The following is a 26,703-nucleotide window of genomic DNA, read 5'->3' as shown; positions in this document are numbered from 1 at the left end:
TATTATTTCTTGCTCAACTGAGTGCCAGAAAGCATGAAAAAGGAGAACCTAAAAATGCCTCCTTGGTCAGAGACCTCAGCAAAAGGAAGACCAAGCGTGCAATGAGGATACAAGGAAAGCAGACACAGCCTTCTCTACAATCAGAAGCTGTGACCTTTGTGAAGCTAGAGAAACAGGAACAATACCAAAGAAAGTAGATTAGGTATTTTTATTTATCTTTTGAAGACTGCAAAAGTACTGAAGTAATTCAATTTTTTTAATATTTTTTTTCTGTCTAATCTTATTTTTGTAATTCTTACATTGTTTGGGGCTTCTCAATAAGATCAAATAAAAAGTAATTCCCTAGCAAAGTTTGCCAGACTAGTTCAAGGAGTTTGTGTCAGCTTAAAAAGGATCTCTCTTGAGAACTTCCTGAAAGAATAAATCCATCCTTTATCAGGCTTATAAGCAGCAACATATTACAATTATTCCATTGAAGTGTTTTTGGATTTTAAAAGGAGTAGAAATTCTAATCACCTTCAAGTGGAGTCACACCAAAAAGCACAGCCTGCATCATACTGGTACCATCAGATAAAAACAAGTTTGAAACATCTGGTGAAAGCAGTGTAATTAGCATTTCTTGACCCTCACTGGCCGCAGAAGATTGCTCTGATTTCCTCATTCCTCAGGCAGGATGGACAGCCAGGAGCAGTCATAGCACACAACATGAAATTAAATTATACATGCATTCTCCTGGGCTGCAAAGAGAATGTACCATGGGCATGTATTATTCATTTAGGAACTATTTAATTAATTTCTTATTGATGAGGATGTCTGATCCCACTTATCCCACTGGAGGACCTTACAATGCAGAACACTTTTACAAGTCCTTTGAAGCTCTTGACATTCTGGAAATGTTATGGGTCATTCTTCACTGCTGGAGCTTGTTCCCCACACTCAGAGCTGAAGTGTCACTGGATAATGAGTTACAGCTCTGCAAGGCAGCTGACCCTGCACTGAACAGAAGCCATAGAGTTTCCACACCTGGTTTTTCCCTGCATGGAGATCACAAAAGTGTTTTCACAGAAAGCTGTTGCTCTGAATGAAAGGCAAGATCCAGAGCAACAGAAGATAGCTCTGGATATAAGATCTATGATGACACATAGGAGCCAGACAGTCAATCTAAGAAAATGAGGAAGGGAACAGAAAGTGAAATTTCTTGTGTAGGATTTCTTTTAGACAGAGGTCAAAACACTTTGGAAAGCTGTACTTCCTCACTTCTTCCTATCTAGGTATTCCATGAAGAATCCCCTTGCTTAGTGCTAAAGAGCAAGTGAGGAAAACAGAATGACTCCCATGCTGAAAAGATATTTTAAAAAGATGAAAACTTATACATTAGAGACTTACTCCTACAGCATGAAAAGTTACATTTGAGGAAATCACTGGAAGCAGGGAAACAATCAAGATAAAAAGTCCCAAAAATTGAGCCCTGCTTATGGTATGGGGTAGAGAGAAAAAGTCCAGAATAATTTCCAGTCACTGCTGACCCAGAGGACTGTGGTCCTTATCCAACACTTGTGTAATTTGTGTCATTGGAAGGCAGATACTCTCCATCAACTATCAAGAGCAAGTGTGAAGATAGTGTCAAACTGCAAGAATCCCTGTGGACAGACAAAGCCCTTGTACATCTATCCTGAACTGATGAAATGAATCCAAAAACATGTCAAAGATCTCAGGCAACAGAAGGTGAAAATTCAGGTCCTGGAGTTCTCTCTACTGTATGTCAATGCATTATTTGGAACCTTAACACTTTTTGTTTCTTCAAACAGTGTTAAAATCCTCCTTAAAACCCACTCAGGTCTAGATCTACAATGCAGCTCAGAATTTGGACAGGCAGATCTTTTCTTCTTGTGAGCAGAAAAGACCTTCATCTACAGTCATTTTTTGCAGCTGCTGCACCATTCTTATTAGCTGCACTGCAATGAGATATTTTAATTTACTTTCTTCTCCAAAAAGAAGAACAGTGACAATTTCATGATCAGACTAAAACCTCAAAATTGAGGTTTACCTGAAACCTAAAAGAAATCCAATCCAATCCATCCAGCTCCTACTAGCACCTTGAAGCCAAAAGTCCACATTAGGAACTAGTGCCATCAAGGATTAAATGAGGAAATTGTTTGTTTCATTATCCTTAATTTCAAAATAATTGAATGATCTGTATTTAATACTCACTGTGCAGCTATTACGAAGGGCTTCAAATTTACGCTGGATTTCATCTCTATGTGCCTAAAGGAGGTAAGAAGTTAATCATCAATTTTTCATACATTAGAATTCCAGAATGCTGTTGCTAAACAAACTGCAGAACAGTCTACCAGCAAGCAAAGTTTGGAAGGCAGATGCTGCAGGCTATGAAAGCACTTTGCAGTGGCAAAGAACTGATTAGGAAAAGCCCCATCCTACTTAATCAAAATACACTTACGCTCCCACCTCTGAAGTGCTTTAGGAAAATGTACAAGCTCAAGAATGGAATTATGTAACAGGTTCCATCTGAAATGGGCACCAGAAGACTTGTTGATCCCACGTTAAGTTTTTACATTCTTGATATTTTAATTTGAGTTGGCTTTATTTCCATATCCCGATTGATGTTTCATAGAAAATAAACACTGCACACAATTAAATGCTTGCAAAGAAAAACTATAGTGATGTATAATGCAAGCTACCCCAAACAGCTCTGCCAATCTACCTGAATCCTACCATGAAGTCACATTTAAGCCTGAGCCTCTCTAAAAAGCTGTGATAAAACATAATAATCAATTCTTTGGAGGACAGCATCTAAAGTACAGAAAAGTTCAAACACTCATTTTAAAGAATGCAGTATTGCATGCACCATTTTTATCCCCTAATTCACAAGCAAAGCATGACAAAGCAAAAAGTTCTTGTTTCAGCCTCGTGGCCTCTCTCAAAATTCAAAGTGATTTAACAAGTGTCTAATGCCATGTGCTGTGTGAAAACTTGGAGGAAAGGTTACTGCTCAAGCATAACCAGCCACCTTTCCTCATTCAGAACATTTTCCTTGGAGCCAAGAGACTAAACAGGAAAAAAAAATGTTTAGCAGAAGTCAAATATGAGAGCTTAAAAACTATCTTAGCCCAACAGGCAACATGAGAAATAAAAGTATGTAAAAAAACTCCATGACAGGAATAGTCCCAAGCCTGCCTGGCTGGGCTGGCTGACAGCAGCTGCTCCAGCACTACCAGTTTGCCCCATTAACTGGAGCAATAACTGAGTGAACACAGGTCATGAATATTCATCTGTTTCACTGCTGGGTAAGGATCCCAAGTGCATTGCCAGCCCCCTGGCAGTGATAGTGGCTGTTATGCAAAGCTTTCAGCTGGGAAGGGACTGCCTCAGTTCTCAGCAAAAAGAGCCCAAAGCCATTTCTATTCAGTTATTCTTAGGCCTCAATGCTGTTGCTGCACTTGCCCAGCCTGTGCCCACTTTAGAACTGAGGGAATGGTTCTGCCATTCATCTACCCAAAGCATCAGCACAATGCCAGCACCCGTGCCAGCTGAGCCCCCCTCCCCTCCCAAAAACCAGCAATGGCAGCAATATTCAGAACAGTTCTTTGATTAAATGCCACTGGAGCACAAGGATGCACATTTTCAACACTTCCAAGTCACAGGATCTGAAGGTCATTACAAGGTGGGGTTAGCTGGTAGCAAGTCAAACGCTCTACCCACAACCCTGGGAATCTTTTGTGAAGGAAATATTTCTTAGAATCAAACAGTTTGAAAGCATCTTTTTGTGCTCAAAAGAGAGCAACCAGCAGCATATAATCTAGAACTCCATTTACAGGGGTTGGGGTGGAAGAGGGTGGCAGGACTTGAAATTTGTTTTCCTTTCTATCACTCACACACCTCACCAGACACACATGACAATTTTTAATGAAACAAGCACTGGAATAAAATTATGTGTTAGAACACTCTCCCTAGGAATTTGGTGGGGTTTTTTTCCCCCCTGAATAAGTATCCTCAAAGCAGGTAACTGATAGGAAGAAAAAAAATCAAAACATTTATGACCATCAAGTACTTCCAAACTCATGAGCTATTATTTAAATAAGTAAATCACAGAGTTAAACTCCTAACAATACCAATTTCAGATGCAACTTTCACCTCAAAACAAAAATAATGATGCTCCTACAAGCCATCAGCCAGTTTAGGCAGCAATGAACCATTACTAGGAAGTATTCAAAAGATTAAAGGTAAAATTTGACATTTTAGCCATTCATGCCTCTATCAACACAAGGCACAATTCATACCCATTTCTGAAAATTAAAAATTAGACCATATGAATTCCTTTTAACCTCTTCATGAAGCATGCACCTACATATTTCTAGTGTGTATGTGCAGCTCAGAGGACAAGTCCAGGGCTCACCGTGAGGGCTTGAATCTCCTCCTCTGCCTCAGCTGTGGTCTCCTCCAGCTCGGTCTTGGCCTCGCGGAGCTGGTTCTCCAGGGCTGTGCGTGCAGCCTGCAGCCCAGTGATCTGGGATTCCCTCTCCTGCAGGGTCAGCTGCAGCTCTGTCAGCTGCCTCTTCAGCTCCAGCTTTTGTTCTTCGTGCTCTAGGCTAACCTGAAGAAAGCCACAGTAGTACCCAAATGTGAGTTACTAACAAAGACATTACAGGCAATGGAGTTTTGTTTCAGAGTCCAATTTAAGATGCCATTGCCATGATCACATCCTGACAGACTGCTTAAGGCACTGAGAAATCAAGGACACAGCTTTGTCTACTCCCTAAAATCTACTGGTTTTCTTGAAAAAAACAACCTGGCATTTTGAAACAAGGGCACAAGAATAGTTCCAGCTGTAAGTCAAATATATCAAACACTGATATAAAATGTTAAAGTAGTTTGTCATGAACTTTCTTCACTGAAGCTAAGAGTCTCTAAGGATCTTTACTGGGGAATCTCTAGGCATACATTACATACATTTTGCAATCAATTTCCAAGTTTCATCTTCCCTTCATATTCCTTTTACAGAAACCCACAAGCTCATCTGGCTCTGGCTTTACCTGAATGGCTTCTGATGAAGGTTTTCTTGCAGCACACAGAGGGATAAACATGTCACTCCAGGGACAAGAAATAAACAACTAAAACACCTCTCAGTGTTCAGAATCAATCCCAAACCTTAGCACCTTCTTCAGGCTCCCTGCTATCCCAAGGAGATCTGTCTGTTGTGCTTGAGATGTGTGACAAGGCTGTCAGAAACCTTACACTGGTCTCAGTCAGCTTCTGGCCAAAGTAGGTTGTTCAACAATCTTAGCTGAGGGCAAGATTTCAGCCTTAGCTGAAAATTAGTGGATTGAGACTGGAGAAGAATTTGTAGAACCAAACTAGTTAATACAAAATTAAAACTGAAGCACAGCTCACAGATCTTTAAAAGAGTATATTTCCATATTACTGTTAGGTGTTCTTTCCAGAAAACCCTGAAAATGGTGCAGGGAGGAGCATTCCTTTTTTCTTACAGCAATTCTGCTGTGTCCTTTGCTTTCTTTTGTAGACTCTAAGGCTACAGCTTATCTGTCTGGTCATTGTACATTGATGAGCTATTACTCTCTACCCAGACAATATTATAAGAGTGTTGTACAAACAAACACAAATAGAATTCTGAAAAAGCAAGATGATCTCAAAGCTCAGATTCAGGATGACGAGTCCTTAATACTTACATTTATCTCCTTTTAATGAGCTTTTCAATTTTTTTCATTACTAATACACTTTCAAATACCACTACAGGAAGTCAATTCTAGTTCTCACTGCATTCACAACATGGGGTACATTTAGGAAAGTTTGTTGAGAGGGATTAGAGCCATGTGTTCACCTCTCTCAGCCGTGTCTCCAACTCCAGCAGGCGGTTCTTGTCAGTGTGATCTTGGTGACTCATCTTTTCCAATTGTTCTTCTAATTTTCGATTCTGGGCTTCCAACTTTCCAGCTTGTGTTTCCAAGTAGAACTTCTGTTGCCTGAGCTCTGAAATCATCTCCTCTTGGGCTTTCCTGATAGGAGAAATGCACAAGTGACAAACCTGAAATGCCCTTAACATATGTCCTTCCACTGGGGTCAAGTAAGGAAAACACAAGTTTGCTGTGAAGCAGAACAGTTAAGTTCATGGCTTAAATTCTACATCCCAGCTGAAAATAAAAAATACCAGTGTATTCATCAACATATGCCCAGAGTACTAATATTCCATGTTTGCCACTTGCACAGACAAATGAATCTTGTAGAGGGTCATCTATAATGCTATTTAAGGTACAATTAATTCTACTCATTTCATCAGTTCCTTGTCACATGCTTTTCTATAGGGGAAAAATAAATTCTGACAGTTGCTTTCTCAGATTGTATTTCCACGAGATAAGAGGAACCCCATTCTTTAGGATTGGGGGTTGTGTGTTGGGGTTGTTTTGTTGGGGGCTTTTGAAAGTTGTAATGGACATAGAACTTGACCTACACTGAAGTGAAGCTTTTGCTGTCTCTGATCAAAATCTTAATCCACAAACTGAACAAAAATAATTACTTGTTCTCATAAGAATTTTGAGAGCTGGCAATTATTAATTATTATAATTTGAAATTGACACTCAAAAAGAAAAAGGGTCTTTCTGCATTATTTACAGTTCCTGGAATTGTGTTATCATGCATTGGAAAATTCTGTCTCATAGAGTGCTTTCTACTTAGAAGCCTCACAAAGCTCTACATATATTAATGAATTAATATTTTAAGAAGTTCACTGTGAGATAAGCTGTTATTAATCCTATCCCAGAGAAATTATGTGGGTTGCCTGAGATCAAATAGGAAGACTTTACAAAACTAAAAATAGAATTTAAGTCTTCTGACTCACATTTCTGTGCATTGCAAGCAAAACCCTTTTACCCTCTCTGTTTTTTTTAATTTACCTCTACAGATTACTGTCAGCCAGAACTGTCAAATGGTGTTATTTCATTTCCTGCTGTTTACTGGGCTATCTTCTCAGGAACCTGATAATCATTGGTTTCCTCAGATACTGCTGGAACAAAAGCTTGCAGAGCTCCCCTCTCCTCTGAAGAGTTTAATCACTAGCTCTCCTCTTGATGCATGCTCAGATTAGCTGCAGCTTTTGTGGGTTCAAAATGCAGTCCAACAACAATTTATACATTTTCAACAGCCCAATTCACAAAATAAGCACAAATTCATTAACTAACTGCATGCATAATTAAGCAATTTTCTCTCAAAATGTTGCTAATTCTGTACTGTCTCCTACCAATCCTGCAAAGTTCATCATTTGACAGTATGTCTCTCAATGAACTATTTCAAATTGTATGTTAAAACATTATTATATGTTTTTTCTTGTTTTCTGTGGCTCTCCAGTCAAGGATATGGCTCCCAGAGGATGCTTTAAGTCCCTACACTCAGTTCAGCACCCATGACTGAGACATTCACCCTTCCATACACTTCCCAGCTCCACCTCAAGACATTTCTGTTTTATTTTAGACTGAAGGTAAGTTATGGCTTTTGCTGCCTCAACAAACTCCCTGGGTGATTAACTGGAGGTCATCTGGAGCATTAAGCAACACAATTAAGTTCCTCAGTTATTTCTGTGACTATTTTTGGCTGCTAAGGCTAAAATAATTTGCAAGATATTTGAAATGCAATGAAAATTGGAGCCATTACATATCTGGAGGCATAATGACCACAAAAAAAGAATGAAACCAAAACAAGTCTTTGCCAAAACTCATCCTTGTCTGATTCTATTCAATATCAGAGGTGAATCTCTCCAAGTGCTTCCCACAAAGGCACTGCCTGAGGTTGGATCCAGCAGCTGATGGACACTGGAACCTTTGTGCAAACCCAGCTGGTGAATCTCTGGACTCAGTAAGGGCAAATACTATTTTAGTCCTGCCCTGCAGGAGGTATCAAACAACCCATGCTTTTCCTACACTTGAAGGAGAACACCTCTAAGTCATTTATGAAGGAAAAACAACATTGTAAGGATAAGGAACCTCAGATAAAATCTAAAATAAAAATAAAGTTCAGGCAGACAAAAGGATCAGAAATAGAAGAATTCAAAAACACACAGAGAAATTCATGGCTTAATCTACTGTTCTTCCTTGTCTTCTCACCCATCAAGGCATGATGGAATGTTTGTGAGTGAAGGGTGTTTAATGTTTTCAATTTCAAAATCATGTGTCAGGGGAATTGAGTAAAATATAAATCTATTAGCAATGTTTATGTTTAAAGAAGAAATGCATGCTTCTCCAGGAGTATTTTAGACATAAAATTATTAGTATTCATTTAACATATTTGGCAAACCTACACAAATCACCTGCCTTAGGAAATGCTCCAAAGTAAACACTGTAATAGAAACCAATTTTCCCAGTCATGTTTGAGAAAACACAAAATACACAGCGAGCCCAAACTATTTGAATAACAGAGCATATTTTTTAAATGCTATCAGTGAAAAACAAGCAGGGAGCAGAGCAGGCCTGCAAAAAAGAGCCACTTTTACACAGTGAATCAGAGAATAATTTCAATTGGAAAAGGCTTTAAGGTCATCTTCCTGAGACCTGTTCAGCAGTGACAGCAGCTGCCACACTTACATGTTCCTCTGGGTAAAGAGGCTGCTATTTGCTGCCAGTTTGTTGGCCTCAGACAATTCCACAATTCTCTGCTCCAGTGACCTGATCTTGGAATCCATTGCATTGATCATCTGAAACACAGCAGTGAGCCTTTGAGACTGCATAACGCCAGCAGTTACAAAAATAAAGTTTGTAAAAAAGTCTGAACTTTTTCCAGAAACAAAAACGAACTAAAAGAAAACTGATCCAATGGCCAAAATGAACAACACAAATGCAATTACTGAAGCTATTTGCAGCTGCTTGCTACTGCTTTAATGTTAGGAAAAGCAATCATTATCAAGGCACAAAATGAGTGGTACGCAGCAAGCTGCATGGCTTTTTTTAAGGAAATATTCTTGAAGACACTGAATTAAAAAAACATGTCTCTTAAAATTCATATTAATCAATGAAATTCCTTCAAAGCAGCTCAGCAGCACTACAGAACCTCAAACAAGATTATCTTGCTTGAAATCAGCTTTAGAAAGCTACTCTTCAAGCAGCTTTGATTCCCAGCTCAACACCACATACCGCCTTCTGTTCAGCCAGAACTTTGCATTTCTCACGTGCTTCTTCTTCATGTCTTCTGAGCATATTCTCAAGTGCTTCCTTATCTGCAAGATCCTTCTTCATCTGATTTTCCAACACCTAAATGAAGACATTTCTTTTGTCTAAATTATATCTGTTTCACTGGGCAAAGGGCAAGCAGAAAGAAAATCATCAATATAGATTTTTTTTGGTAATCATTTGGTCATATCTCAAGCAAAATTAAATCCATGGTGCATTTGCATGAAATCCATGGAAGAGCAAACTCCAAAAAGAGCACTCTCTCAACTATCTCTGAAGACTGAATGTAACAATCAGATTTTATAGAGATATGGAGATACTGTAGATCCTTTATTTATTCTTGTAAGTCATATAAACTGTGTTCAATAACTGTTCTAGCCTAATGCAACAGAAACACAGAAAAGCCTCTCTACCCCAATATGTACAGCTGAAGAAATAAGCAAGTGCCCATCCTTTGGCTGCCCTACCAACATGGCTCACAAGCAATTAGTGAGTTCCATAGGTATGGATAAGAAGGCAACTGAAACCATACAAATTCTTCTAGTCAGAGAAAAAAAATCTAACAGTAAAGTAAAAAACTTCTTTTTGTGGCACAAATAGCTGTCATTGGGAGCAGGACTAAGGTAATGAATTGCTACATTTTTCTAGAACTGCATGTTGTGCATGTATGATCAGAGTTATAAATCAGTTGTTAAACTGAAGGTCTCTTCCTTCAAAGAAAAGTTTATCAAAGGCACAAATTCTGGACACCACAGGGTAGTTTTTACTTTTCCAGTTACAAAAACTCCATGTCCTGTATTATTCCTTTGAACCTCTTTCACCTGGGTTCCTGATTTCTCCTATTAAACCCTACATCATAGGGCCCCATAATACACCAGTTCTCTTTTTCTTTTTTCCAATGCTTATCCTCTTTTCCAGTTTTTATATCACCACTTATTTCTCAACATCTACATCTGATCTTCCTGCTTTCTATCACTCTCCTCTCATTACTGATAACCACATGCTCTGATCTGCAAACATATCTCACTTGTTTTTTCCTTCGTATTTCTCCCACAGAAATTTCTTCTCGCCTCTTAAATGCTACATCCTCTCATATTTCAGCAAAAATGTGGAATTAAAGTATTAGATAAATGTACAAGATAAAGACTGTTTCTACTGAGAATAATTTGTTCTTAGCAAAGATTCTTACAAAATGCATTTACTGGCTGTCATATTGCAAGTTCTTTAGAAAAATCCTTAGCCAGTGCACATACTCCTATTTGTCAGCTTATTTTTCCTAATTTTAGATGGTGTCTATTTCTAACTGTTTGTTAATGCTACCCTGGAAAAGACAAAAACAAAGTGGGTGGTTTCTGTGGCTTCTTGGCAGATGTTCCAGCTCCAAGATGGAATTTCAGAAATGGTCTACTATTTGCTGCATTTAAAACTTGCAGGTAGGCTGAGTGAGCACTCACAGAATATCAGTGGGAACTGAAAGCTTTTTCAGGGTGTGAGATCCAACAGCATTAACTAAGTATTGTTTAGTCAACAAAAGTCAAATTACAACCAACAAAAGCCTTTCTGTAGTTCTGGCTTCAAATGCTACCTCTCCTAATCCAGTGCCACAGACAGACAAGGTACAATGGCAGAAAAAACAGGAGAAAACTGATTTAGATCCCACTAAGCTCCCTCAACATTGCAGCAATGGCAAAAAGAAGGCAACTCACAAGACAAAGCAATCAGAGCCTAAAAGCAATTGTTTTTCCTTTCCCTGAACTCATTCTACCCACAAAAGCTTGTAGGAAGATAAGATATTTTTACTTTGAGTTTCTCCTCATAGAATTGCTCCTTCTGTTTCAGCTGCAGCTCCAGATGTTGTGCTGCAATCTGAGCCTCACGGTGCTTTTCCTCCAGTTCCTAAAAGCAGCAAAAAACCATATTCAGACACAAGGAAATGGTAGGTGCTGTGAGTATGTGTTACACGGGTACCACACATTCATTCTCTTTTTTAAGGCTTCACACTATAAAAATCCCAAGTCCAGGGCTGTCATGGTAAAAAAGAAAAGGCATTATGAGACCTGAACATTATCAACTTTTAGTTTGCATATTGCTGCTGACCCATCTACTGCAGACTGGGAACACTGCTAAGGACAAGGATTTCTACTTCCATGGTAAGAATCTCCATCTCCCAGTAAAATATACCCAAAGATAGGCCAAGGACATTTGGTGAAAACATAGTTATAAACATTTTATAGCTGCAGTGGCATCACAGGAAGTTCAGATCTATTTTTAACAAGGTCTCTCACTTGTTTTCTTACAGCAGACCTCAATAACGGGGTACTGCTGTCTGTGCTCTTCATTCTGCATTCAGAGGGGGAATAGCATTTACTTTGCTGTATTCCTTGGACAAATGTTGTCAGAAATGCTATTTATAAATGGCTTCAAAAATGAAAAGTGCAGGATGCAATATATGTGGTGGAACATACCAGAATCTTTCCAGTCTCTTTATTTCACATCAGATAGTTTCAGCCATGCACAGGAAGGACTTAAAGAATTTGTACTTCAGAAATTACCTATTTCTGCAGTCTGACTATATTATTTGGGGTCTATCTATAACCACCTTTCAATGGGACACTTCTCAAGAGCCAATGCTCATTTATTGTCGTATTTGTCATTCCAACCATTTCCTTAGAGCAGGAGCAGGTCCAGGTCTGTCATTCACTACCACTGGGCTGACTCTTGCATAGAAAAGTTCAGATGCTGAGGTGCATCTGAATCTCCTGTCTGCCCTCATTACTGCACAGAACAGGAAAATTTCCTGATATTTGTTTGTTTTAGTACTTTACATAGCATTTTGATATGCTTTTTCCTGATCTTCCTTATCTTGAAGGCTTTTTTGCTCCAGTAATTGCAATAGACCTCCTTTTCCAGAAGTGAGAATCAAAGAGGAGGTTCACCAAAAGTAGGTCATCAACAGTGCCTAGTCCCTGACACTCCTGCATGGAATGGAGATTGCTGCTTTTTGCAATTGAAATATGTCTCCCAGCAACAAGAGGGACAACTCACCTCCCCCAGAAACCCACACGTTTCAGGTCCTGGCAGAGAATCAGACAACCAGATCAGCAGCAGCTTCAAAGCTCCCAGCATCAGACTGCTCATATTGTAGCAGGAGCTTCACCAGTTCCTGCAGTGGCACTTAACAGCCAGTGTGGGCTTAAAAAGGTAATCTCCTTCCATTCCTGCTCTCACTCAGTATTCTCTATGCAGCACTGACTTTGTTATTGGTATCACAGCAATGATCACTGCACTTTCAGGCAGGCAGAAGTATCTTCTCTAACTTGTTTCTTACTTCTTCATCAGTTCCTTACAGACAGATGAGCAGGTACTTCTCAGGTACTGCTACATGAATGTACATGAAAACCATGCCTTTTTTCACCAACTTCCATCTTATTCTATGCATTTCTGTATCTTCAACTCCCCTCTTACCTCTCTATACCAAGAAAAGTCAAAAATGTTTGAACAGACAACTTGAGGGAAGGTACAGGGTAGGAGTGGAGGAAAAAAGAATACCAATACCCTGTGCTCCCAGATCAGCTGCAAGGGACTAGGAAGGACTCTGTAGGATTACTTCTTCAATGCCTGTTTGACTTTTTCTATAAAATACCCCTCCAACATTCTGTCAGGACTCCATGGAAACTATCCATAAGAAGAGCTAAGCATATCCCATGGTGTAAAACAATTAGTTGATATTTCTGCCTTCCCTTCCACTTTCTCCTCCACAGAGAACATAATCAAAACCAAGGAACAATCCCCAAATGTACACAAGAGGCTTATGAAACAATTCAAAGTTTTACACTATTTCTAAACATAAAATTGGCTCTCTGCCCAGCACAACCATAGTCTCCCACTTACCATGCACTCCTGCTATCAAAACAATTTGAAAGGAACAGCACTACTAAAGAACTGATTCTACCTTTTCTTGACAGTGCTCAGCATACTGATGCTAAAGTCTTTACACACAGAACAAGCCTGGGTCATCTGTTGACTCCAAATATGTTTATTTTTGCATTTCCATTTGGCCTTCCTCAGATGTGTCTCAGCTTGGGATTACTATCAGTAAAATGTAATAATTTTTTCCTTGTCATATTGGCAACACACAGAGAAAATTCATGAGGAAGGCAAAACAAATTTAATTATTCCAATATTAAATTATGCTTTCTGTCCCAGGAAGCAAAATTATTAGAAACACCCTCTGCTCAATTCACTAAAGACTGACATACTAACTTGCCTTAATAGTTTTAACCAGCAAAGAAACAAGAAATTGCCAACAGAGAAGTTATGTGGGTGCAAATGGTTTCCTATCAAATATGTCTGGAGATGAATAGTTTGCATGACAAATTTTTCTCCACTACAAAATGTAAGCATTTCTAAGAGATCTGACCTCTAAATTCCTCTGCAATTTACTTAAAAAGAGAGATGTTTTTGTTGTTGCCAAACCCGCCCTCAGAATGTTTTACCTCTGAAACAATCACAAAGTAAATAATTTAAATATTACTGTGTTGATGGAAAAGTTTTCCACTGAGATGACTCCAGTTTTGAAGCACTATTAAGACTAAAGGCACAGGAGAGCTTGTAACTAGGGGTGCAAATAGTATTTGAACACTTAAGCTTTCTGCTGGTACAGGAAACAAATCCCTTTATTCAACAATTTCCACCTTATTCAATGCAATTCTACATCTTCTAACTCTTCCCTACCCCTTTCTTACAAACTCTTACCCTCTAGATTTCATTTATCACCTCTGCTCACCAGAATTTTTTCTGCCATCTGTTGAATCTGTTGAGATTTAGTTTGAATATCTTCTTTTAGGCGGTTTTCTCTTCGTTCCACAGTCTCTAATCTCTTCACTTGATTCTCCAGAGAATGGCGCCGTTCCTGCAGAGCAATTATGAGCTGCTGGTTAGGCCACCCAGCTCTGCATCAGCACAAAGCAAGGACTAGTTTCTAGAGAAAACAGGCTGAAGCAGTCAATATAAGGCTGCCTTTCACATTTTGAATCCTCATCACACCCTAAATCCCCCAGGCTAACCATATGTCCTTATCCATTCCTCGCTGAAAACAAAACCCCTCAGTTTTCCTCAAAGAAGTAAGTTTCTAAATTAAAAATGGCTTAATGTCCAACAGCACATTCCCCTGAAGAATCACTACAGGAATGCTGTTCAGAGCCACCCAGGTGAGGGCTCCTAAACTAAGACACATCTCAATAACTGATTTACTCTGGACAGACACTCTGCACTCACCTCTGCTTCAAGCAATTTTTTCTTCATGCTTTCATTAGAATCCTCCCGGTTCTGCAGTTTCTCCAACTCCTTCTCAGCCCTCTCCTTTGCCTGACGGATATTCTGCAGGAGCTCAGTTGCCTCTGAGCTGGCTTTCACAGCCTGAAGGTCAAGAGAGAAGAAAAAAAGTTATTATAATGAAAAGCACACACAAAAAAATTTGGTGTATGAAAGGTTCAGAACTTCAAGTTGGTCAACATTCTCAATAAAACCACTACAGAACTCTGGTTTAACAGTTTAAATTAACATGTGCATGAGTCCAAATTTTAACTTTCAAACCATAATTTTGACTTCTATTCCACAAAAAAAAATTAAATCTAGGATATACATTTGTCTTGCTATATTGCAAGTTACTTGACTCTGCATACTGAAAGTTATGTCTACCACAAACTCAGCCCAAGTTCTTTAAAAGAACTCAGAAAATACTCTTATTGAAGGACAAGGAGAATAACCTCTTGGCCTACAGATAATTCCTTGGCATTAATGCAGGTAGAAAAGGAGACAGGGGATTAAAACATGATTGTTTTGAAATATTAGATAAATATACTATTTATGTAGCTTTGGCCTCCATATTCATGATCATTAACCCTTGAAACAGCCCTCTCTCAGCAGGTGCCAAGTTTGAAAAGCTCAATCAGGGGATTATTATGACAACCCCTTTCTTTCCTGCTGAAGGAGTCCAATAAGAGAAGTTCCCTGACTGTTCTTACAGTGACACCTTAACTTCCAGACTGACCACGACAGCAAATCTTACATATTCTGCACCACTTTCAGCAGACATTGATAAGGTGTTTTAATTCTGTTGTGAATCCTTATCATTCAACATTTTTGCTGTGAAGATCCTGTGAAGAACTGAACTGTCAAGTGATTAAAGCAGATTATACTGGGAGACTAAAGCAAGTCCAGCATGTGTTTTACGAGTGATCTAAAACCAGCTGAACCCTTCTTCAGAAGCAAGGGACCAGTGCAGTGTCCAGAGCATACCCAAACAGGCCTCTAAATGAGAATTTCTCTACACTACTCCAGTTCTGACTCAGCTTCATTTGTAAAAATAAACACTGTTGACATGTCTCAAGAGCCAAAAGCATATTGAGAGCACCAGTGATTTCAGATACCAGTTCCCACCCCCTTTTCCTTATCATCCCCCATGCTATGACTAATTCTATTTTTGAGGGTAAAACAAAGTGCATCTCTCCTCTTCATTAAGGTTTCACTGGGAAATCTTGTGAAAAACTCACTTTCACCACCCAGTCGTTACCTTTGTCAGCTTTTCCTGCAGCTCCTGGATTTTGGCTTGCTGCTCTGTATTGATCTACAGTTAGACAAAAAGATGGAGGGAAAGAGTCAAAACCAAATAGGAGAAAACGCTCTTTGGTTACAATATCATATTTGTTTTAATTTGCTTCCCAAAAATCTTGGTTTCCCCCTGTAATTCCAACACACCAAAACACTTCTTGGCAAATCCATTCCCATTTTGCTGAATTCCACTTAATATATGTAATATATTGGTTACCAAGAAGATTGTTCAGTGTGAGAACACTCAGAATTCTTTTTGTTTTTCACTTGCTGTTCTTTCTGTGTAAAGCAAACCCTGATGTACCCCCAGCCTGACTCCAAACTCTGATGACACATAACAGCCTGTCTTTGCCGGACTTCTCAACACAATCCATTAAGAACAGGTTATCCAGAGACAGCTTTAGATCAAATAAAAGAGAATAGTGAATCACACCAAGATGTCTTAAAACATAAAATGAAAGGAGGTGGGGGCTGTGAGGCCATGCATGCCACTGACTAGCCAAGGTTTGGTTTCTGTGCAAAAAATGAAACACCTGGGAAGCAAAATCTAGAACACTGAAGTAACATACCTTTTCCAGTTTGGAATACAACTCTCCTGCCTCATTTTTTCCTTGATCTTTAACCTGTAACTTAAATATAAAACACATGAAAATCTCAGGAAAAGCCAGGCTTCTATCCAGTCATCACCTCATGCTATTTAAACGCCAGCAGTTACACAAAGTATAAATCACATCACAAGAAACACGTTGTGTTAGTTGTACGAACCACGCTAATCTTTGAAGGGCACACCCACAACTTGTGTGTGCACGTGTCAAGTAGCACTAGATATTCCAGCAAGCCTCAGCCCCCTCTCCCATGAAGCCTAAACTACCTTTTGCAGTTTGTTGTGGCACTCGGCAGCTTTACGTTTGAATTCCTCGGCTGCCAGGCGGGACTCCCTCAACTCCGACTCGTAGAGATCGCTGCGCCTGCGAGCTGAGATCAGATCCTCTTCCAGCTGATTCATCATCAGCCTCATTTCTTCTACTTGAGCTTGGTATTCCTGTAGTTGGGGTGCAAGGGAAGGAGAAGGGATTACAGTTTAGAGGCAACGGGGGAAATGCTTGGAGCAGCAGATTCCAGAATACTGACTGCAGGCAAGAGATGCACTTAAAAGCACGTAGAAGAAAGATAAAGTACAAAATAAACCAGTAAAAACTAACTAAAATAACACTCATGGTGTTCTGGTTTGAGTCTTGTCACTTTCAACTCAATACTTCCAAATCAAAACATTGACTTTTTGAGAGTGCAGGAACACATACATACATCTACATACAAATGATAAAAATTACTTACATTTCTAATTTCTGAAACAGAAATGTGCCTTTGAGTTGATGTCTCTACTAAATGCCCAGATGCTCCCTCAAGATCTATTTTCTCAGGCTGATAACATGACAGTTATCACAGATCTGCACAGCTTGGGTAAAAGGAAAGAAGGAGAAGCAGAGGGGTTGCACACTGTGGCTTGCAGCCATCAGATTTCTCTTGACAGAGTTAAAAAGGATCACATTGCTCAGTATGGGAGACAACCTAAAAATCAAATATTATCTTAGAAAAACTATCTAAAACTCACTGCTCACAGAAGATATTTGCCTATACAAGCAGAAATAAAGATTCCCCATGTAGGAGACTACAAGACAGGGCATTCGGATGGGGAAGGTGGGAGAAGAAAAGAGCATTTGAATTGACTATCTCAATGAGACTGGGAACTCAAACTGAGACTAGCTCGAGAGATTGCTTCACATATTTGCACTGGAAGAAAAGAATGTAATTATGTTTAGCATTTACTAACTCCTGCAAGTATGCACTTCATAAAATTACTCTAAAGCAAAAAAAAAACCAAAAAAAAACCACCAAAAAGCCCTCTCCAAAATCAAAGTATTTTTTACGAAGCTGAGAACAAGAAGAAAACATGCACATCAAGAGTTAGGAACAAAGATTGTGAAGGACTGACAGTGGGGGAGTCTATCTTTCTTTCCATTTTAATATCTTACAGTATGCCTGACTACCCCCATATTGAGAAGAATAACTGTCTCGTGACAGAAGCAGGTTTGTCATCGCTCCCTCCAGACAGGCAGCGCCTTCAGCTCCACGAGTGACTGCTGAGCACTGACCCTGCTGGCAGCCCCTCATTCTCCAGCAGTCAGAGCTTATGCAGGTTTGAAAGAAGCCAGGCCTTAAGCAGGTTGCTTTACTGTCCCTTACAGGGAGCAAAGAATGGCTCTTTGGCTTGTAATCCCAAAACTGGTTCTCCACTTGGTAAGCCAAACAGGGACCTACTATTTCCAGTTCATCTCCTATGCAAGGACCACTTGGTAAGCCAAACAGGGACCTACTCTTTCCAGTTCATCTCCTATGCAAGGATGATCTTATTTTCTTCCTGGAAAAAAAAATAGAGCTTCTTTTCTAATAACTAAAATGCAAGGATAATCTTATTTTCTTCCTGGAAAAAAAAAAGAGCTTCTTTTCTAATAACTAAGCATGTATTAACTCAAATATTCTTTTTATACAAATACATCTGTGAACAAAAAAGGCAGAATGGTTTGAAGGAATAAATGTTCTGTTCAGAAATCATAATTTGTTTAGACTTCCTAAAATACTGGGCTTTTATATCAGCAAACACTTGACCAAAGAATTGAAGGTATGACAATAGTTGCCACTGTTAAAATGAGCATTTGGGAAGGGAGGAAAATGGGGAGGGAGAAAAGAAGAAAGAAGAGGAGATAATTAGTCATATTTCAGATTTTCTTGTTTCATCACATTTGCAAGACTGCCTTTGAATAAGTCCCGAGATAGATCAGAGGAACAGGCCACACCACTCAAGGCAACACAGAACAAACCTCTGGGATATGCATTGCTCAGAGTTCTAAAATACCAAGAGGTATTTAAGCACAGGTTACTAGACAAGTTCAGGGCATGTACCTGAAGCAAATCACATCAGGGAACTACACAGACATGATTTGGGCTTTCAAAAAAATACAGATTCTGATTAGTTGCAAGTTTGTCTGTTAGTACAGTTCTTCATCAAATAATGACCAGAGCACAGGCTTAGTTAAAACAAAAAAAAACAAAACAAAACAAAAACCAAACACACACCCCAAGCAAACAAAAAACCCCACAAACCCACCATGCTCTTCTACCCAAGCACCTGAGGTTAAGTTGAACCTACAGCCTCGCCCTGAAAATATCAAATGCCTAATTATTGGGTTTTGAAGATTCTGATTTGCTGTTGATTTGATTTATTCTCTCTGAATCCTCAGGTTTCCAGCAAAACTCTGAGGGGCTCTTCCATCTTCCAGTTCCCTCTGACTTAAAAGTCATGGTCCAAGTCTTTAATGGCCAAGACCTACCTGCTCATATGAGTCAGCACAAATCTCTCAGCATTTTTGGTTGCAAGGCTCTTGCACACGTGTTTCAGGGAGCTCAGAAAGCCAGCACAGACATGAAAGTCTGCAGGACCCATTTGTTGAACTAAGCAGCCTCTTTATGTCATTGTGAATCTTCACAAGCCAAATTAAGAGATTCTGAGACAAAGTGTTTGATTAAAAATTACTTGCATTATGTTTCCTCTGTTACGTGTGTCTGTACTGCCTAAGAATCTGTGGATATTTAAAATCATCAAAAATGTTCCCCATTTCAGCATTTAAAGCAACTTTGCTAGCAAAGCACCAGAAGAGAGAGCAGGGAGCTTTAGATCCCTTGTATTACATAAAACAACCACCCAGAAGAATGCTGGGGAAGTCTGTGGAGGCCAGCTACATCCAGAGGGTTGGGTTTGCATTTCATTACTTTTTACATAAGAGCTACTCATGTCTGGAGAATTATTACCAAGGTTTCAGGGCTTCCTTGTCTCAGAGACTTTGAAATGAGTCAGTTAATGTTTGTAAAGTGCTTTGAAGATGAAAACCAACAGATAATTACAAAGAATTGTCTGAATGCTATAGCAAATTTCAGTTTCTTTTTCTCAATGCAGTATGTTGCTGTTAATTCATAAAACTGAATGGCTTCTCCCTTGCAATGACCACATTTGTCACAATGTTTTCATTTAATTTTGATCTTTTTTTCCTTAGGAGCAACTGTGTGAATTAATAAATTTTCTACATTCTTTGGGTGGAAAAGAAAATTATCAATTTCTACTTTGTAAACAGATCAAATCGGGAAGAGAACAGTTAGGCAACACACATCCTTTTTTGAAATGCTATTAAGCATTTTAAATGGTAAGATAAAGAAGAAACAAATAAATTAAAACAAAACAAAAAAAAAATTCCACAAAATTTAGGTTAGCTCAGCTCTCTCTCAGGTGAAGATTCATTAACTTGTGACATTTCCATACCTTAACCATTTAAAATGGATAGGTCATCTCTAGTGCAGCATGTTACTAAAGCATTGGAACTTTCTCCTAACCAGATTGTATAGATGAAGTACTTTCAGGACTAGGAAAAGAAAAAGGTGAAGGTTGGAGTTTGTGCTTACTTGCAAAATACACAAGTGGAATTTTGTAGCTTCCTGTATTGTTGAGGAACCCCTGTGAAATCACACAGCTTGGGAGTTATCACAGCCTATCAACACCGAGCGTAATCCTGGCACCAGAGCTAGAATGTGCCAAGAATGCCTATTTGTGGGCAGCCACTCTGCTCCCCAAAGAAGCAGGAATACCTGTTCTTTGATCTCTTGCAGTTTTCGGCTTTGCTCTCTGATATCATGAAGTAGCTGTAGTGCCTTATCATCTTCCTGAGACACCTCCATCCGTGCCTGCTCCAGGCTGCGCTTTAAGCTCTGCAGAAAGCAAAATGTTCAATACATAGGCTTTGGTTTCTCAAATGGTTGTATAATGAAGATCTTTAGTTACACAAATGCCTCCTCGACTGCAGTGAGGCATCAAAAAAATGGAGGCACCAGTGATGGAATCCTAATGAAATTCATGGCCAGTGCTGCTCCTATCTGAACAGAAGCAGCCCATTTTACAAACACTGTTTACTCAACTTAAATCTTAGTTCAAATCTCCACTTCCTCACATCAGGTTTAGAGACAAAAACCAAACACAGATCACAAAAGGCATCCATTATTGACAGCATTTATCTATATTTTATCCAGCACTATTAATTCACAACCTAGATACAATCCTTCAACTTCATGTTACTTACATTTTTCTTGTTGCTGTTAAGTGAGTCAAATGCCTTAATCATTGTTAAATTTCTGTAAGGAACAGAAGAGCTGAGTCTGTATCGCACCACATGCCTTACCTCCAAATTTGGAGTCCCCAGTGGAGTGGTGCTCCTATTAACTGAATGTTATTCATCAACAGTAGATATAAACTGAATTTTCTTTCTTTGCCTAGTAGCATTCAGTATAGGAAAATCACTTGGCCCCATTTTAAGATGTCCTTCCCAACAAACCAAGACATCAGAAATGGTTTTCAATTCTCTGGAACAGAGTATTAGCTGCATTTTTGCTCTTGGTACAAGAGAGGAAACATAATTGTGTATCTAACTGAAAATACAGAGACTATCAACTAGAATGAAAATATCCTCACTGGAATATTGCCAGTGACAACTGGGCAGACATTCCAGCTCTCGTGAAAAATGATCTTTGAAGACATGGCTTTACAGCCTCATTTTTATATTCTACCTGAAAAACAGCACCTGTCCTAGATCTTCCCTGACACTGTGCTGGGGAACAGGATGGGTCTGAACTCAGGACACCACAGATGGAGGCAACACCACTGCTTCCTAATCCTATTTGTTCTTGAAGATTTCTGTCTAGGCACTGATTAGGCCCCATCCTCTTCCAGCTAAGAAACCTTCAAGAAGCACAACCAGGCATGTTCTAGCACAGCCAGTAAGACAAACACCACAAAGAGTTTCAGCAAGACCAGGACAGTAGTCACTCCTGCATGATCTAAGCACATGACCATGAAACAACATCTGAATAAAACTACCAATCAAGCTTGTGCAAACACTTCAGGGCTCCATGTCCAACAGATATCCTCTCACATAGTATTTTCTCTCCATCAAGTACCCCACTGAAAGCATGATGGAAGAGAAAGACAAAGACCACCAGATTTCAGGCCTTCAGAGCTGAAAGGACTGGTGTAAGGGCTCACACTGCATTCTGTGATATAGGTGGCCAGGTCCTGCTCCAGGAGGGATCGCTGGGTCTCAGAGGCTTTCAGTTCCACCTCCTTTTGGCTAAGTACAGCCTCCACCTCTGACACTCTCCGGTGCAACCGCGTCATTTCCTGCTCCATCTGCAATAAATATCAAGAGGTTATAAAGGGGGGCTTCAAAAGCTTTGTTAACTGCTACTTTCAGAGCTCTCTTTGTAAGGAATTTGTCTCCAAGAGACTTCTAGCTACGTTTCTCCAAATGGTGTTTAAATTCCGATACCATTGTCTCTGCTCCAGGAATGCACAGTTCTTCTTAAGGACAAAGTAGTAAGTCTAAGTCACCCCATTCATTCAAGCTGCTTGTTCATATTCAGTCATTCTTCGAACCCCAGTTAGCAAAGAAGACACAATCATTTTTCACCTGACTTGCAGAGATGGGTCACTTTAACCTTATCCCAAATCCATGCTGGACCAGAAGATGGTTTCCCCCCATCTCCTTGTCAGGAGCAAATGGTCAAATCCAGAACCGAGCAGGGAGAAAAGTAATGGAACTCTCATAAAAGTCTCAAAACAAGCAGTAAGTGTTAAAAGACTCCACCAGGTTCCCTTTATTGGAGCACAGCAACTGTTACAAGACGTTCACCATAAAGCAGTGACGTGACAACAGTTATATAAGCAGGAGCTGATGAGTGAGGAAGAGCCCTCAGAACAGTACTGCTGTAATGTGTGTCTGATGAAGAGGCAGGGCCTGCAGGAAGAAGCAGTCGTCTGTGGCACGCTGAGAAAAGCACTGTTTAAAATCCAGAGCCGCTTCTTGTTAAGTTAAAAGTATCTACAGCAACAGCATGGCCCAAATTCATCTCCCTTTGTACTGGACAGGAAGCCACCTCTCTGAAGGAAAAGCACTTTGCCCACCACGAGTCTGGATGATCAGCAGCATCTGACAGATCCCTGGACATACAGTGGTTGCAGATTCCTGGAGCAATGGGTGTGGCCAATCGCATAAATAAATACCTTGTGACACTTGTCCTGGGCGTCTTGGAGCTCTTTGCTCTTGAGAAGAAGTGTCTTTTCCATGGAGCTGACCTTGGCTGGGGAATCCACACTTGAAAAAACAGATCTAAAAGAGCAAAGCCAAACAGCACATGAATATGGGCAAAAGGTACTGTAAAGTCATTGGGTACTTACTTATTCCAGGATAAAAGAAATGTGATTGTGCAGCAATCACAGCCTAACAGCCACCACTGCAGATCAAACGTACCAGAAAAGCTAATGACAGTGCATCGTTATTAAATAATCCACGCGTACTTCTAGTTACAATATTAATATTTTCCATCAGTGGCTATGTCAGAGTGCAAAACAATAAATCACAGCAGCAGTTTTGCATGATTTGTAGGGATTTATAGGTGCAACAAAAACAGAGCATAAAGTCAACATAACCATTTGGAAAGATAACAAATTTTCAGAGAAATGTTTTTTATTTGGCACTTTATTTTTAAACAGGTTTTTTAATTATCATCAAAGTATAAAAGCTCTACAAACTTCAACATGTCATAATGTGCACCACAGGAAGAAGAATTTAATATCCTTAGTTACATTCTGTGAATCAAAATTGAAACTTCCCTAACCCAGTTCATATGATCCCTACAAACCCAATCAATATCAATATGATTAGTCACACTGCAGAACTTCAGAGTTCCACTTAGAAGTAATTTTTTTTTTCTGAGACACAACTGTACTGTTCAAAACAATTTGACTCCAGAAGCCAGGGGAAAATATTTACTTGTTCTTAAGCTTTCTGTCTAATTAGGACTCAGCATTTAAGAAGTTTACCATTCCTGTTAGTTTGAATTTATTTTAGAAAAGGATAGGAAGCCACCTGATGTTTAGGAGCATATTTTTAGTGCTTTGCAAAGTCTTAAATATGCAATCTGCAACCAAAAAATTAAGTACACACATCAAAACACAATTTTAAAAATCACATTCTCCCTCGCATAAAATGATTCAGACTAGAGACTCGAGCAGTTAATGATGGAAGCAGTGTTAACTGATAGATGAAAAAGCAGCAGTACAATGAAGGTGCTAATAAAAGATCACACAGGCTGCCCACACGTTGCTTTCTGCTTCTCCTGGCCACAGTTTGGTGTGCAGCCAGTTATCCCCACGGAGAGAAAGGAGCTCTGAGCAGCTCTCTGCATAGAGCCACACACCCACACACAGCAGCACAGGCTCCTCTCAACACCAAGGAAAGTTTCCTTCCATCACCACCATTTTCTGAGAAAAACCTACTCCTTAATCCAACTGGATATGCAGCAGAGGCACAGAAATATATGCATGGATTTTTACAAAAATGCAGCAACATTTCTGGATCAAACAGATCTTCAGCATCACCGCCCTGAGCAGTGGTTAGGAAAGACTGTTTTAATATCAGCAAACAAACACAGCAAAATCCACCAATGCTGCCTTGAAAGGTCAGATATTAATACATCTCTTCAGAAACCTGATATGGGAAAACTTAGAAGAAAGAATCCTGCATGCCAATGATAGAGATATAATCAGTATCTACTAAAAAAAAAGTTTTAAATTAATGCTTTTATACAGCATTCCTTTAGCCCTGGTCCAATCAATCTGATCCGTCAAATTACCATATTTAAAAATCAATTTATAAAGCGTGTCTATACTCCTACAGAGAAAAAGCAACCATCTGAGAAAGATGCATATTAAATCCCATAACAGCTGGGTGTACAAACAAGGCTAAAAATGAATAGTTGAGAAAAGCAGTCTAAAAATACAAATTAAAGCTCACATTAACTAAAAAAGACACTAAGGAATCTGCTTTCAAATGTTAATCATATATATGTAAATAGCTGCAAATATGTACTGAGACAAATCTGAAAATCTTCTTTTAATAAAAATTTAGTTTTACTGATCTGAACTGTATTGGCTAAAACAATCTTAAAGTATAGTTTCAACTTCAACCATCAAGTTTTTACTTCCATTCTTTTTGGATCTGTGGCATTACCTAAGAAAACTCTAGTCAGTTCTCACAGAGCTGGTTTTATTTGTGTCTTCTATTCCACCTTCCCAAAGGAGCTAATTTTATTTGTCATTTTTGCTTGTTTATTTTATTTGCTATTAAAAGAATCAGAGCCTAATATTACAGGCACCATTTTGCATTTCATAAACTTCTCACGGTGAGCCAGCTGAAAGCATCCCCAGGCACTGCAAGGCAGGCAGGAACAGGAGGGATTCAGGGAAGGAAATGAAGAGCTCTGCAAAAGGCAGGAGGGTGGGATGGGATGGGACAGGGCACAGGAGACTGCCCAGGTTTGGATTTCATGAGGTGGCTGCAGAGGGAGCTGCTCCTCAGGGCTGCTCTTGGCTTTGTAAGGGGAGAGAAGGCTGCAGACACAACTACAATCTTTCTTCCCCTTCCCTGTCCAAAGTGAGGAAAAAATTCCTTAAAAATATATGTGCTGGTGACACGGTGATTTTCCTGCCATGGAAACAGTACATCTCATCCCCAAGGGAAGCTGATCTCAGTTAGCACTGGACACACAGTTTTTAGGAGACATGCTCTCCCAGTAATTCTTTCCTGTGTACAAATTGTATTAGAACAACTTCCTGAACATCCATACAACCTTCAAAGTATCAGAAAGGGGCAGACAGAGGAAATCAAGAGAAATGGAATACTGACTAATCTAATAAGCCTTGTCATGGTGATAGAAGCTCTCAACAGAGCATGACAAGGTGGAAAATACCCACATTTCTGGGGCACTTATATTCTTCCTCTGTCAGCATCATTGCAGAAATTAAACACATACAATCCAACATCAAAAGCCATGATGCAAAGCTATCATTCAGGCTGGGGCCATCTCAGAGTATTTCATTTAATTAACTGCTACATCTGGATCAATTCTCTTAGCACAACAGAGCAGTTTCTGCTGCTTCCTCTCAAGTGTGAAAAAAATGATTAACAAAAGGTAACCAGCTCCATCAACAAAAAAATTGCAATAAAAGATTAAAAAAAACCCCAAATCCAAGTCTAGGGTACCAAGCTCTCATAGCACTGGCTGTGCCAATTTACTTCCCAGAGAAGCAGTGCCTGCATGACTAAAAGCCAAGTTAACTTAGAGCTGACTAGTGATTTCACAGCTAGATCAGCAGCAGCCTCAACCAGCAGAATGAGCAGAAATGGTGCTGCTTGTGTAAAAGCTCCTCCAGTCCTAACGTGGCTGAGATGAAGAAGAAAAAAGCATTGCCATGGGAAAAGCTCCAAGCTGATTCTTGGTATCCAACTTGGACCTGGAGCAACCCAGCACACCTTGTAACTTCCTGTGTCCTTTTCTGCCACTGTCCCAATCCCCCAACTCACCTGTGCTTCCTTCTCACAGTGATTGGCACCATCTGTCCTAATCCTGGCCCCCACACAACATGCTGATAATCTCATCCCCCATCCCTCATGCTCTATTCTTTTTAGCATTATACTCATCTGTACCTTCCACCCCCTCGTAAATGCTTGCTCAGGCCTAAAAAAAACCAACCAAAAACAAACAGTGATACCATCAATCTGTGAATAGAGCTTGCTGAAGCAAAGCATATTTTTGGTATGCTCATCCTGTGCTTCCTCTTTCATCTATCTTTGGTGAAAGAGCTTACCAGAACCCAACAAACTGTTGGAAGAAATCAGTAGAAATCCTTCTTTTTGGAGGAATGGCCCATTTTAACTCAGTATTTTGTAATGACAGTCACGAATCC

The 26,703-nt window shown here is 39.6% G+C and overlaps 1 protein-coding gene across 11 annotated transcripts in view; it reads right to left on the bottom strand.

The window, feature by feature from the left end:
* CIT (citron rho-interacting serine/threonine kinase) overlaps positions 1 to 26,703 on the bottom strand; it is a 67,571-nt gene that overhangs the window by 22,945 nt on the left and 17,923 nt on the right. For 6 of the 11 annotated variants that reach the window (XM_039725879.1, XM_039725882.1, XM_039725881.1 and 3 more), the window contains 14 exons: positions 22,960 to 23,065; positions 21,943 to 22,086; positions 20,496 to 20,615; positions 16,672 to 16,842; positions 16,370 to 16,429; positions 15,763 to 15,816; positions 14,466 to 14,606; positions 13,975 to 14,100; positions 10,989 to 11,084; positions 9,153 to 9,269; positions 8,607 to 8,716; positions 5,858 to 6,032; positions 4,415 to 4,612; positions 2,212 to 2,265 (listed from right to left, as the gene is read on the bottom strand). In XM_039725879.1, the coding sequence (XP_039581813.1) occupies positions 2,212 to 2,265; positions 4,415 to 4,612; positions 5,858 to 6,032; positions 8,607 to 8,716; positions 9,153 to 9,269; positions 10,989 to 11,084; positions 13,975 to 14,100; positions 14,466 to 14,606; positions 15,763 to 15,816; positions 16,370 to 16,429; positions 16,672 to 16,842; positions 20,496 to 20,615; positions 21,943 to 22,086; positions 22,960 to 23,065 (1,672 nt within the window). The remainder of the gene's footprint in view (positions 1 to 2,211; positions 2,266 to 4,414; positions 4,613 to 5,857; positions 6,033 to 8,606; positions 8,717 to 9,152; positions 9,270 to 10,988; positions 11,085 to 13,974; positions 14,101 to 14,465; positions 14,607 to 15,762; positions 15,817 to 16,369; positions 16,430 to 16,671; positions 16,843 to 20,495; positions 20,616 to 21,942; positions 22,087 to 22,959; positions 23,066 to 26,703) is intronic. The other 5 variants (XM_039725880.1, XM_039725884.1, XM_039725883.1 and 2 more) reach the window with 2 other exon arrangements.

Source organism: Passer montanus, unplaced genomic scaffold (assembly GCF_014805655.1).
Source record: "Passer montanus isolate IOZ18808 unplaced genomic scaffold, ASM1480565v1 scaffold57, whole genome shotgun sequence".
Classification (NCBI taxonomy): Eukaryota; Metazoa; Chordata; class Aves; order Passeriformes; family Passeridae; genus Passer; species Passer montanus.
This window is presented reverse-complemented; position numbering and strand designations above follow the sequence as displayed.